The 12,822-nt window shown below is 46.7% G+C and overlaps 1 protein-coding gene across 1 annotated transcript in view; it reads left to right on the top strand.

Moving 5' to 3' along the window:
* The first annotated feature begins 3,428 nt into the window (after nt 1-3,428).
* Nucleotides 3,429-12,822, top strand: part of GNA11 (G protein subunit alpha 11) — a 71,872-nt gene continuing 62,478 nt past the window's right edge. Inside the window, exon 1 of the mRNA XM_021008925.2 lies at nt 3,429-3,830. Coding sequence (XP_020864584.1) covers nt 3,695-3,830 — 136 coding nt within the window. The 5' untranslated portion in view covers nt 3,429-3,694. The remainder of the gene's footprint in view (nt 3,831-12,822) is intronic.

Raw genomic sequence — 12,822 nt, 5'->3', positions numbered from 1 at the left:
TCTACCAACTCCCAGGATATCCTCCCTTCTTCCTCCTTTGTATAGACATACAAAACAAATTCCTGCATTAGCCCTGTTCAAAGAAAGAAAGAATTAAAGAAAATAACAGGTTTTAATCTGCACTCTGGGTGTATCTCCTCTCTCTCTGGAGGTCATCACAGAAACCTTTGGAATCCTGGTTGGTCACTGTGTGGATCAGAGTTTCTGAGTCTTTCACAGTTGGTGGAATGTTCTCCTGGTTCTGCTCACTTCACTTTGCATCAGTTCATACAGGTCTTCCCAGGTTTCTCTGAAATCTTTCTTGACAATCATATATCACAACTTGTTCCCCAGTTGATGGGTATCCCCTCAGTTTCCAACTCTTGGCCATCACAAAAAGAGCATGTTTGTACATATGGGTACTTTTTTCTTTGATCTGTCTTCTTCCTTTCTCGATGAATTCAGTGCCTGGCTCACATTTCCCCCCTCCACCCCAACTTCTGCCTTTTTATTAGATTTCAACATATTTGAAGTCTTCTCAAATACCTTAACTTCCTAGTTCTTCAACCTACTTAGCTCTCATAACCTACGTTTCTACTCAACTTCTGCTGCACATTGGGATGGATGGTCACACTCTTGATCTTGCCAGCACCCCTAAGTATTCCATCTCCATGTTTAAGGACTCTTCAAAGTCCTTTATCTGATTATAATTTTTTTAATCATTCCATCCCTCCTATGCCTATTCTTCTTCCTCTGCCATGTCGCTGATGAGATGACCTCGTGAACTTTGGAAGGCCATAAGAGCTGGTGCTCCCATTGTAGTCTGTAGCAGGGTCCGCTGCAGGCTGAAGCAATGCTCCTAGAACTGTAGCAGTTCACAGCACCTGGATGGCGGGCTGAAAGACAACTGAGGAAAGGTTGCTATAGGATTGTAACAGCAGTGATCCTTGGAGCTCTGCAGAGGACTACATTTAAGGGGAGCTTGCTGAGGACCCCCACAATGTCTCCTGACCAGGAGCTGAGAGATCACCCTTTGGCCACAGAGGCTGCACACTCTTAAGTTTGAGCTTATTTCCCTCAGAGGCTTGGTGTGCAAGGAAGGAGTATAGACCCATTTGAGAGAGATCTTTCAGTTAACACCCATCCTTGCCATACCAGCTGAGTAAATAACCTTTCTGAAGGCTAATTAAGTCTGGTTTATAATCAGTGGGGAGTACACCGGGGAGGTCTGACAGTACTATAAATCTCAGCCCCTCAGGGTTACCTTTGCAACCCTGAGGGGAGTAGTCAGCTGTCCCCTAGGGAACCTGTTGGCAAAGGAGAGTAGGAGTGGGGAACTAGTCCTGGAGGGTGTTCCACATTGTCACCAGAAGCTTTTCTTTCAATCACTATTGACACATCTATAGGCATAACTCAGGTACCTCTCACCTCTTAACCTGGACTACTGCAAAAACTTTTTCATCATTCTTCCTGTCTCAATTCTCTGCCTACTTTAGTCCATCCTCCAAAAAGATTGCCAAAATGATTTTCCTAGAGTTCATGTCACTCCTTACCCAAACTTCATAGGGCAGAAAATGGCTGCAGTGAAAGAAACACTGTCCTAGAGTTCAGGATTGAGAGCCTTACTTAGCTCTTCACCCTGATAGTTTCCTGAAAGTCTTTCTTAAGATTCCTCCTTCAGCCATCCCTTGTAACTTGTTACAAGAAATGAGATGAGAGCGAAAAATAGTTGAGCAGAACTAATCATCGCACCAGCTTAGTCTGACAGTCTATCCCGTGCTCCATGCCCATAGCTCCCCATCTCTGCCAAGAAAGGAGGGGGGTTGCATTGTTTCTTCTTTTCTAGGAGATCGATTATAATTACATAGCAGTCAAGAATCAGAATTGTTCAAAGGTGAGCAGACCCTTAGATCCCAGAATCTGAGTTTGCAAGCCCATCACAGATAATCTAGTCCCTCTTCTCCCTTGTTAGATTCAGTAAGCATTTATAAAGCAACCACGGTGTGCCAGACTGGGGGAATACAAAGATACAAAAGAAAATAAGTCCCCGTTTTTTAGGGCTCTAACATTCCACTGAAGGACTAATGATACCCAGCATTCACGGTGCTTTAAGGTTTGCAAAGGTCTATTATCTCATTATCTATTATCTCAAATGATCTCAACAACCCTGGGAGGTATATACTCTTATGACCCCTGTTCTCCACCTAAGAGGCAGAGAGAACTCCAGGGACTCTCCCAGGGTCACACAGTGTCTAAGGATTCAAGAACTCAAATGCCTTTCAAACCTTCAACACCATGGAAACGTCAAGTATCATCAGCATCTCCAGCAGAACATAAGCCCCCGAGATCTGGGGCTTTTTGTCTTAGCACCCCCAATGCCCGGCAGAGAGCGGTAGCCTAACGAACTTGACTCCAAGGAGTATCTTCCTGACTCGTTTACTGTAACTTTGCTGGGCGTTTGCCCGGTATTATTCTTCCATTTTACAGATGGAGGAAACCGAGGCAAGTGAAGTCTGAGAATTAATTTTTCAAAAAACCCGACGAAATTAAAAAACTCTCATATTTAATACAAGTCGAAGGAAAAAGAGGCCCGGGGAAGGGAAGTAACTTTTCCAAGGTTTCACAGCAGGGACTAAACTCCAGGGCCTCCGATTACCCTCCCCTCCCCCACATCGCAGCTCAGACTGGGGGGCGCTTTGTCCGAGGCCACATAGCCAGCTAGCGGACAGGCCGCGCCCGCTACAGCCCCTCCCTGGCCGGACCTCAGTCTCCCCATCTGTAAAATGGGGAGGACGGCGATCGCTCGGGGAAGCGCCCAGTTCCCCGCTACTCCCTCCCCAATCCTTCCCCCTCCCCCATGCGTTGTGGCCGGAAGTCGCCACAACGCGTTCATCCTTGCGGGGCTCGGGTGGGCACGCAGTTCCCGAAGCCCTCCCCATAAGTTCCCCCTCCACCCCACCCCCCCGGGCCGCGGCGGCAGCGGCAGGAGAGTCCTCCACATTCCCACAATCCCGAGCGGCCACGCCCCGGGAGCTCTGGCCTGCGCGCTGCCCCTTCCCCTCCTTGCTGAGGCGCAACCAAACGCGCCTGCCTGCCTGCCTGTCTGCCCCTCTCCGCTGCCGGCCCCTCCCTTCCCCTCCCGCGCGCGGCTACCGCTGCCGCTACCACGGCCACTATCGTCGCCGCGGCGGCCGACGCCCCGCCCCACTGATCACCTCCCGCCGAAGTCCCGCCCCCCGCCCGGCCGCTGGGGGGGGGGGACGCCGCCGGTTTCCCATTGGCCGCAGCGCCTGCCCGTTCGCGACGAGGTTGTTTTCAGCGCCGCGGGGTTAGGTTGTCCGGCCCTGGTCGCTCGGTCTCGGCGGCGGCGGCGGTTGGCCTGAGGGAGGGGGGAGGAGGACGGTGGCCGGTGAGGGGACGGCGCCCGGGGTGGGGGGAGGGAGGGGACTTCGGCTGGCCTGAGGCGGCGGCGGCAGCGGCAGCGGCGGCGCTTGGCCTGAGGCGGCGGCGGAGGCCGTGGGGCTCCCGGCTGAGGCGGACGCAGGGTCCCCCCTCCCGGGCTTGGGCTGAGGCAGCCGCGGCGGCGGCGGCGGCGGCGGCGGGGCCCGGCCAGGCCCCGGCTCAGGCCCAGGCCGAGGGCTCGGGCTCGGGCTCGGGCTCGGTGAGGCGGGGGGGCGCCGCCGGCGGCGGGGGCGGCCCCGCGGGCCTCGGGACGATGACTCTGGAGTCCATGATGGCGTGTTGCCTCAGCGACGAGGTGAAGGAATCCAAGCGGATCAACGCCGAGATCGAGAAGCAGCTGCGGCGGGACAAGCGGGATGCCCGGCGGGAGCTCAAGCTGCTTCTCCTCGGTGAGCCCCGCCCGGCCCCTCCCTGCCTCAGTTTCCCCACCCGTGCGGCAAGGCCCCTGTCCACCCCCCTCCAGCCATCGATCACCCGCTACTGGGAGAGGAAGCTCGCGCCTTGGGCCGAGCCCGGCCGGGGCCTTGGCTCTGTCTTGGCCCCGGGGGTCCGGTCCAGGCTGCAGAGGTCCCCCAGCGCCCTCCCTCCCTTAGCTCCGTCAGTGCCTCCTCCCCGCGAACGCCCCGAGGATTCTGGTAGGGTCCCCGGGCCGGGGCGGCGTCGGCCCCCCCTCCCCCCGGCTCCGAGCCCCCTCTCGTGCCCCGCGTCATCCCGTCTCGGGCCTCTCCCTCTCCCTGGGCACACCTGTTGAAGCTACCCTAGGTTTTGCCACCTGCCTATGACTTGTTGTCAGTGAAAATAAGGGCCAGTTGAAGGACTTAACCCCCTCCCCCAAGATGCGTGGAGGTCATTTGCAAAGCAGCGGGCCCCCCCCTCAAATTCTGAGAATATTTTGTGGCGAGTCAACCGGGCAGGCAGGGACAGAATCAGGAGATTCCATCTTTGCAGGCAGCGTCCCACCCCTCAAAAAAATCTGACCGCTGTGGCTAAGGGGAGGACAGTAAACTGAATGTGGCTAGAGCTTTCGAGTTAAATGTACCTCGGCTGGATTGGCTTTGATTTTCAGCAAGCTGATTTTGTGAGCTGAGCACCAGGGATATCAGATTTTGCCTGTATGGGTGGTAGAGATACGGACACTTCGGTCCTAGAAGTAGGCCTTGAAATCAAAGAGTATCTGTGTTGAAAGAGACCTTTAAAGCAAGGAATGTCAGAGCTGGAAGGGACTTTTTAGAAGCCATCCAATCCAACCCCCTCATTTTACCAAGGAGGAAAATGAGTGCCTCCCCTGTCCCTGGTGCTAGATGGGAGCCTTGGGCAAATACCTTCCCTAGGTTTCCAGCCCTCCCCCTCCACTCCTCCCCCCACCCCCCATCAATAGACTTGGTAAATCCTTGTTTTCAAACGTGAGGGGAAACAGGCTATGTTTGGGAGGAGAGGAGCAAACTTGGGTGTTTGAGGATACTTCTGAGATGTACATATTTCTTGGGGGCATCTGACCTGGAAGGAAACTCATAATAGTTTGCAGTGTTTGCAAGGGCTGACAAAAGGTTTTTGTTATATTGTTAGTCACTGAGAGGAGGTAGTTTCTGAGCCTTGGGAAAGTGAGAAGCTTTGAATTGCTGTTATTAGAATAACGCTGGCTATCAGCACCAAACTAAGGTTCCCGTGAGACTGAGGAAGTGTGGGATGTGTGGTTTTCTGTGAATTTACTGGTGTCTCTTGCATGTGCTTTTGGCTTTAAAATGGAAGTCAGGTTCAAGGATGCAGGTCAGCCACTCATTTGTGCAGCCTTGGTGGGTGGCTAATGATTGGTCTACATTTGAGTTGAAGAAGAGCCTCATAGAAAAGCTAGAAGGCTTCAGTAAGTAGAGACCACCAGGGTATCTTGAGGGATCTTTTGGAGTTGAATGTAGCCAACAGTGCCACTTTCTGGGAGTGGCGGCCAACATTTCAATTTTCTTGGGATTTTTACCCCCTCCCAGGCAAATCGTGAGGCTAATTTAGGGCCTGTTAAAAAAGCTAATGGCAGCATCTTAGGAATTGGTGTTTCAATCCTGATGCCTTAATATTATTGCTATCTTAATTGTTCCCTCATTTCCAGTAGTATGGTTTCTTCATTTCCTCTGCCAAGCTGAGTGGTGGATCAGGATGGCAGAGCTGCTACTTTTTGCCCTCTAGGTGTTTGCATTAGTAGTTAATGGAAGTTGTTTTGCTGTGCATTTTCATCTCTATTCTTGAGAGGAAAAGGTTTATAGACATGTATTAGGTTAGTTGTAGAATTTTTGATAACCTGTTTTGAGAACAAAGTTGAATAGATTAATGCAACTTAAAGCCATAGATTTTCCCTTCCCTTAGAGGCAGCTGGGTTGGGGAAAGGGAGTGAACAACAGAACATTGGATTTAGAATCAGAAGATCCTTAGTGCCACCATGAGTTGTATGATTTAGGGTAAGTTACTTAGCTTCTTTGGGCCTCACTTACCTCTTCTGCAGAATTGGGAGTACTTGTACCATCAAATATTTAGATAGTGCTCACTATGTGTAGGCACTGTGCTGAGCACTTTACAAATGTGATCTCATTTGACCCTCACAACAACCTGGGAGATAGGTGCTGTTATTATCCTGATTTTATATCAGGAAACTGAGGCAGACTGAGGTTTAAGGGACTTGCCTAAGGTCACGCAACTAGTTAGTGTCTGAGGCTGGACTTGATCTCAATACTTCTTGACTCTGGGCCCATCGCTCTATTCACTGTGTCACCTGCTGCCTGCGTTAACCATGTGGACTAGATGTTCAAATGAGATAACATGTGTAAAGTGCCACAGGGAAGATAAAGACTGGGTCTGTAATTTTGTTGGTCTAGGGAATTCCCAGGTGAGGATACTTTCTCTATCAGTGCAAATCAGACCCTTCTCTGTAACTTAAAGAGTTGCCTAGAGTGCTGAGAGATTAGGTGGTATCCAGGGTTGTACAGCCAGTCTGGGTCAGAAGCAAGACTTGAACCGAGCTCTTCCTGGATTCCAGGCTGCCTGTCTCTCCACCATACCATGATACCTGTATATGAGTGAGCTTAATTCTTTCCTGTGCAGCTGTTTATGGTTTGAGGGTCCACATGTACATAGCTTTATAGCTTACAAAATGTTGTTTTCATCAACTCTGTGTGTCCGAGTCTTTATGACCCCATTTGGAGTTTCTTGGCAAAGATACTGGAGGGGTTTGCCATTTCCTTTTCCAGCTTATGTTATAGATGAACAACTGAGGCAAACAAGGTTAAGTGACTTGCCCAGGGTCACACAAGCTAGCAAGTGCCTGAGGCCAGATTTGAACTCTGGAAGAGGAGTCTTGACTCCAGTACCAGTACTCTATTCATTGAACCTTTACCTGTCCTGGTAATATAAATGCTGTTTCTGTTTTTTATTTATTTCTTTATTTTATTTTATTTTATTTTATTTCATTTCATTCGTTCATTTATTTTTTCGGGCTAGGCAGTGGGGTTAAGTGACTTGCCTAGGGTCACACAGCTAGTGAGTGTTATGTGTCTGAGGCTGGATTTGAACTCAGGTCCTCCTGACTCCAAGGCCGGCGCTGTATCCACTGCAACAACTAGTTGCCCCTATTTCTGTTTTTTTAAATGAGAAATCTAAAGCTCATAGGTAGAGACTCATAGGGTAGTCATTGTCAGAACCAGGACTTTAATTCAGGATTTTGACTCTCTGTCCAGTACTTTTACTATACCCCTGTCCCTGCTGCCTGAAATGGCCGATGAAAGATTAAAACCCTTGATTGTCAATCATTACTGATTCAGTATTTTATAACTTGATTCTATTTTTATGTAACTGGTCATTATGAACTTGACATAGGTATTCAATAGATAAGGAACGCTGTTTCTAGGTTCCTACTAGAGTCAAGGAATGCTGGGTTCAAGTAACCCTTCATCCTTAAATGAAGTATTGTAGTTAGTCTTCTTCCAGGTTTCCTGCACAACTTTCCAGGTTCCTCTTGAATACTAAAAAGCATGAAATTCAGCATGGGGTGTGTATCATAGTGGGGTGTTTTTTTTGGAGCACAGTGGGGCTACAACTTTCTTCAAAAGAAGCCATGCTCTTCTTTTGCCTCCTCCTTCTGAGTGTTTTATTAAAGTCTTCTGTCAGTGTAGTCACAGTAAGTGTTACAGAAGTATACGTAAGCTACTTTCTGACTGGCTGTCTTCAGTTTTAGGCAAATCATTCTTTCCTTGATCATTTTCTCCATTGGTGGTTGGAATAGGAAAACAGACCCTTAAACTTAATAGCAAAAACCTCCATAAATGCTGCTTTTCTTGGATTCATTCTAGGGCTTATAGGCTAATTAGCTGAAATGATTCCTTTTTTCTCTCCACTGTCATTTAAAATGTAGTTCTGACCCGTAGAGTTTGAAACTCCTAGCTAGAGCAATCAATATTTACCAGAGTCAATATGTGTATTATAGCAGCACATTTAAAAATGTTGCTTTGGGTTTTTATTCAAAACTCAGAGTCCAGGGGCCCAGCCCCGAAATTAATTTCCGTGAATTATCCTAGCACTTTGGAGCTCTGGGCCTGTTTTTTGCGTTTACTTTTCTTGCTCTGGGGTGGTTTTTGTGGTGAACACGTGAGGAAGTGTGTGCCGCTAGATATTTAACCGCAGAAGGTTTCATTTTCTGATTTTTGTGGTGTAGCTGTTCCTGTAAGAGACCGGGATCATCAGCAGCCCTGAAAAGACTTTTAATTACTTTTAATCACTGTTTCTAGCGCGGAGAATTTGGAGCAGTGCACAGTGAAATAAATAAATTCTCTTGGTGGTGGGGCCTTCATAGTGCTCTTTTGGTATCTTCTATACTTTATACAGAAGGGTTTGTTTTGAGTTGGATTTCAAATGCAGTTGGATGCATATAAAAATCAGGGAGGTTTGGCTGTGTTGGGGTGAAAGAAATTCAGTTCAGTGGTTCAGTCAAGTATTTATTAAACCCCTGCTGTATTCCAGACACTATGATAGCTGTTGAGGATGCAGAGCTTGGGGAGGGAATGTGGTATTCAGGAAACTTTCTGTTGTCACACAGCTTACATTCTGTTTGGGGCCAGGAAAAACACGGGGAGAGAAAATTAAATACAAAGTATATTTAAAGTAATTCTTCTGGGAGAGAGCACTAGCCACTGGGTTGAAGCAGGATGGGCTTCCGGTGGAGGATGGTGCCTAACCTGAGCTTTGACAGAAGCTGGGGGTTTTGAGAGGTGATGATGAACAGGAAGTAGATTTCAGGAGTAGGAGCTCAGCACATGCAGTAGTACACAGGTAGGAATGGGGGGAAGGGCAAGAAAGCCAATTTGACTGGAATAGAGGGTTCGAAAGATGGTGGTATATGTTAAGTCTTGAAAGCTAAACTGGAACCAGGTGGTGAAAAACCTCACAAAGGCTGAATAGAAAGATTTGTGTTTGACCTTAGAGGCAAAAAGAGGAGCCCTTGCAGTTTCTTGAGCACTTGGGTGAGGTGTGTGACAGTGAGGACTGCTTTGCGTATCCTATCCAATCTGGTCCAACCCAAGTGTCTGGATTGGACAAGATGGCCATTGAGCTTCCCTTCGAGATCTCAGATTCTGTGATTCTGTAGTGACATCGTTGGACCTGGGCTTTAGGAAGATCACTGAGAATGGATTGAAGAGGGGCATATTTGAGTCAGAGAAATCAATGGGGGAGGCTGTTATAATACTCTAGGTGGGAAGTGCTGAGGGCTTGAACTAGACAGGTAGCTATGAGAATAGAGAGAAAGGCACGGATGCATAAAGTTGTATGTATTATGAAGGTAGACTTGACAGCTGATGTGGTCTGAGGGCTGCAGGGGGAGAGAAGAGTCCAGATGACTTTGAGGTTTGACACCTGGTACAGTACCTTCACCAGAAATTTTAAAACTGCCAGCCTTAATGTTAGTGCCTTTCTTGAATATGTTTGTAAACATCCACGTTTTGGTTTATAAGCGTTCACTTAAGTGTTCCTTTTCCTGATTTGGGGATTTTTTTCCTTCTTTATGAATTACCTCTAGAGTTGGATGGTCTTTCGGTACTTATTCTCTTAAGCTGTCCATAATGACCAACCTCCATAGCAAAGTTGTTAGCTTGCCTTCACACATTTGGTTATCCTCAGTTCTAGATCCACCACTTACTACATGCTTATTTAAATTTGAACCCCATCCAAGTTTCTTTAATTCCCAAACATTTATGGCTTCCAAAAATTATTTATTTATTTTTTGGGGCAGTTGGGGTTAAGTAACTTGCCCAGAGTCATGCAACTAGTCAGTAGTGTCAGATGTCTTATCTGAGGCTGCATTTGCACTCGGGTCCTCCTGACTCCAGGACTGGTGCTCTATCCATTGGGCCACCTAGCTGCTTCTTCCCATCTTTGGTGTACTGGAAAGTGCTTTGCATTAAGAGTTGAGACCTGGGTTTTAGTTAAGTCATCAAATATTTATTAAGTGACTACTGTGTGCTAGGCACTGTGCTATATTCAGGGTATACAAAGAAAGACAAAAACAGTTCACAGTTGCCCTGAGAAGGCTCACAATTGAACAGGAAAAGACAACATGCATACACCTATTTACAAATGAGATTTATACAAGACAAATTGGAGGTGATCTCAGAGGAAAGGCATCAGCATTAAGGGGTACTGGGAGAGGTATCTTGCATAAAGTGGGATTTTGACTGAGACTTCAAAGCTGCCCCAGAAGCCAAGGAGCAGAGATGAGGAGGGAGAGCATTCCAGGTGTGGGGAAGAGCCATGGAAAATACCTAGAGTCTGGAGATGTAGGATCCTGTGTGATTAAAGCCAGCAGGCCAGAGTCACTAGATCATAGGACAGGGAGAAGCGTGAGGTGGAAGAAGCCTGGAAAGGTGGGAGTGGGCAGGTTACAAAAGGCCATAAGAGCTGAACATGAGTTTTACAATTGATCTTGGAGATAATAGAAGTCACTGGAGTTTATTTGAGCAGGGGATGGTTTGGTTAGACAAGTGCTTCAGGAAGATCAAGAGCCGTGACTGAAGGGGAGGAAGACTTGAGGCTTTAGTCCTTCTCTGCTGTTCATTAGCGGTGTGTCTCTAGGCAAATCATCTAATCTCTTTGAACCTCAGTTTCCTTACCTGTAAAATGGGGATCATAACCCTTGTCCGCAAGTGTGATTATTAGATGAGATAATCTGTATGAGGTATTTTGTAACTGTGAAGGGTTATTATTGCTAAATACAATGCACACAATAGATTAAAATGAACCCCATTCACCAGTTCTCAAACTGTGTGCCAGCATAGTGACTATTCATCTTAATAGTAGTTTGGGGAGCTGTTTACAGTGCTTTTGACTGAATCAGACTGTTAGAGCTGAAAGGGCCCTCAAAACATAGAATTTACTGTCAGGGTTACAAGCAAACCTTCAAAGCCAGTACAGCTCCCTCACTTTATTGGTGATTATTGGTAATAATAGTTAAGGTTTATATAGTCAGTAAGCATTTATCAAGCACCTACTATGGGCCAAACAGCATGTCTTAGTGCTTTGGCTACAAAAGTGAAAGACAGTCTGCTCTCAAGGAGCTCACAGTCTAATGGGAGAGACGACATGCAAACAAGTATATACAGCCAGCCTATGTACAGAATGCATTGGAAATGATCAACTAGAATTAAGGGGATTGGGAAAGGCTTCCTGTAGAAGGTGGAATTTTACTTGGGATTTGAAAAAAAAATCAGGAAACCCAGTCAGTGGAGATAACAGGGAGAGTATTTCAGATCTGGGAGCCAATGGGGTTTGAGGCTATTGACCAGAGAGGGCCATTTCTTGAGCTTTAGGAAGGTCACTTTGGTAGCAGAGTGGGATCAGGGAAGAAGGGGAAAGGAAACAAGTGCTTGTTAAGCTCCCACTGTGTGCTGAAAGCTTTACAAATATTACCTCATTTGATCCTTACAGCAATCCTGGGAGATAGTTGTTATTATTATCCCCATTGTGTAGTTGGGGAACCTGAGGCAGAGGTTAAATGACTTACCCAGGGTTGTCTGAGGCAGGATTCCAGTTCGGGCCTTCATGACTCCAGGCCTAGCACTCCATCCGCTATGCTACCTAGCTGCCTCTGAGTAGAGCATAGATTGTAGTGGGAAGAGGATTGTGTCAGGCAGATCCACTGGTGGCTATTGCAATGGTGTGTGAGGTGATGAAGGCCTATGCCAGGGTGGTGGCAGTATGTGACGAGAGAGGGGATGGGTGGTATGTGTGTTTGTGTATTTTTAAGGAGCTTCAAAATATTACATAAATAAATAAATGCGAAGTAGTTTGAGGAAGAGAGCTTACCCTGGGAGTATCAGGAATGACTTAATGTGGAAAATCTGAACTGAGTGAAGAAAGCTAAACATTCTAAGTGATGAGTTGAAGGAGCAGGCTGTGCTAAAGCAAGGTGGGGAGACAGTGGGCTAAGTTTGGAAAATAGTTGGTGGGCCAGAGTTTGTCTGAAAGATAGTAATATGAAAGTGTCCACTCTGTGTCAGGCAGTATGCTCAGTGCTTTACAAATGTTATTTCATCTGATCCTTACAATAACCCTGGGAGGTAGAAGCTATTATGGTTCCCTGTTATGCAGATGAGGAAACTGAGGCAAACAGAGGTTAAGTGACTTGCCTAGGGTCACACAACTAAGAGGTATCTGAGGTTACATTTGAACTCAGGTTTTTCTGATTCTCAGCCCAGCACTTTATCCACCGTACCACCTAGAAATGTAGACATGGGAATGGGTACAGTAAAAAATTATGAATATGAAGAATTAAGAAAAGTATAGGAGACTTATATGAACTGGATGAAGTACTTAGCACCAAGAAAAAAATATGCACCATGGCTGCAACATACATGGGAATGGAGTAAAACTGAATACTATGTAATTTATCATTATTTGGCCCCAGAGAAGAGTTTTGAAAATATACTTCCTCATTGCAGTGGTGGAGGTTTATAAGTATGGAATATTGCATATGCTGTCAGACATGTTAGGTAGTTTTGCTGATCTGCTTTTCATCTTTTTAAAAATATTTGTTATAAGAGGAGGCTCATTGGGCATTGGATGAAGAAGAAATATACTAGCCATATGTAAGCTCTTTAGAAGTGAATGTGTCAAAACATAGACATCACTACATTTTTAAAAATGGTAGATTAGAGCTAGACTTTGATATATTTTATTCCAGAAACAACAAAGATTTTGGAGCATAAGAGTGACAGGAACACAGATTCACAGACCTGATGCTGAAGGAGACCTCATATGTCATCTAATTCAGTTTCTCTCTCTCTCTCTCTCTCTCTCTCTCTCTCTCTCTCTCTCTCTCTCTCTCTCTCTCTCTCCTCAAGGCCGTACAGG

The sequence above is a fragment of the Phascolarctos cinereus genome, unplaced genomic scaffold (genome assembly GCF_003287225.1).
Source record: "Phascolarctos cinereus isolate Bilbo 61053 unplaced genomic scaffold, phaCin_HiC Scaffold_4;HRSCAF=312, whole genome shotgun sequence".
In the NCBI taxonomy this organism is placed as follows: domain Eukaryota; kingdom Metazoa; phylum Chordata; class Mammalia; order Diprotodontia; family Phascolarctidae; genus Phascolarctos; species Phascolarctos cinereus.
The sequence above is the reverse complement of the archived record's forward strand: the minus strand, read 5'-3'. Positions and strand labels throughout refer to the sequence as shown.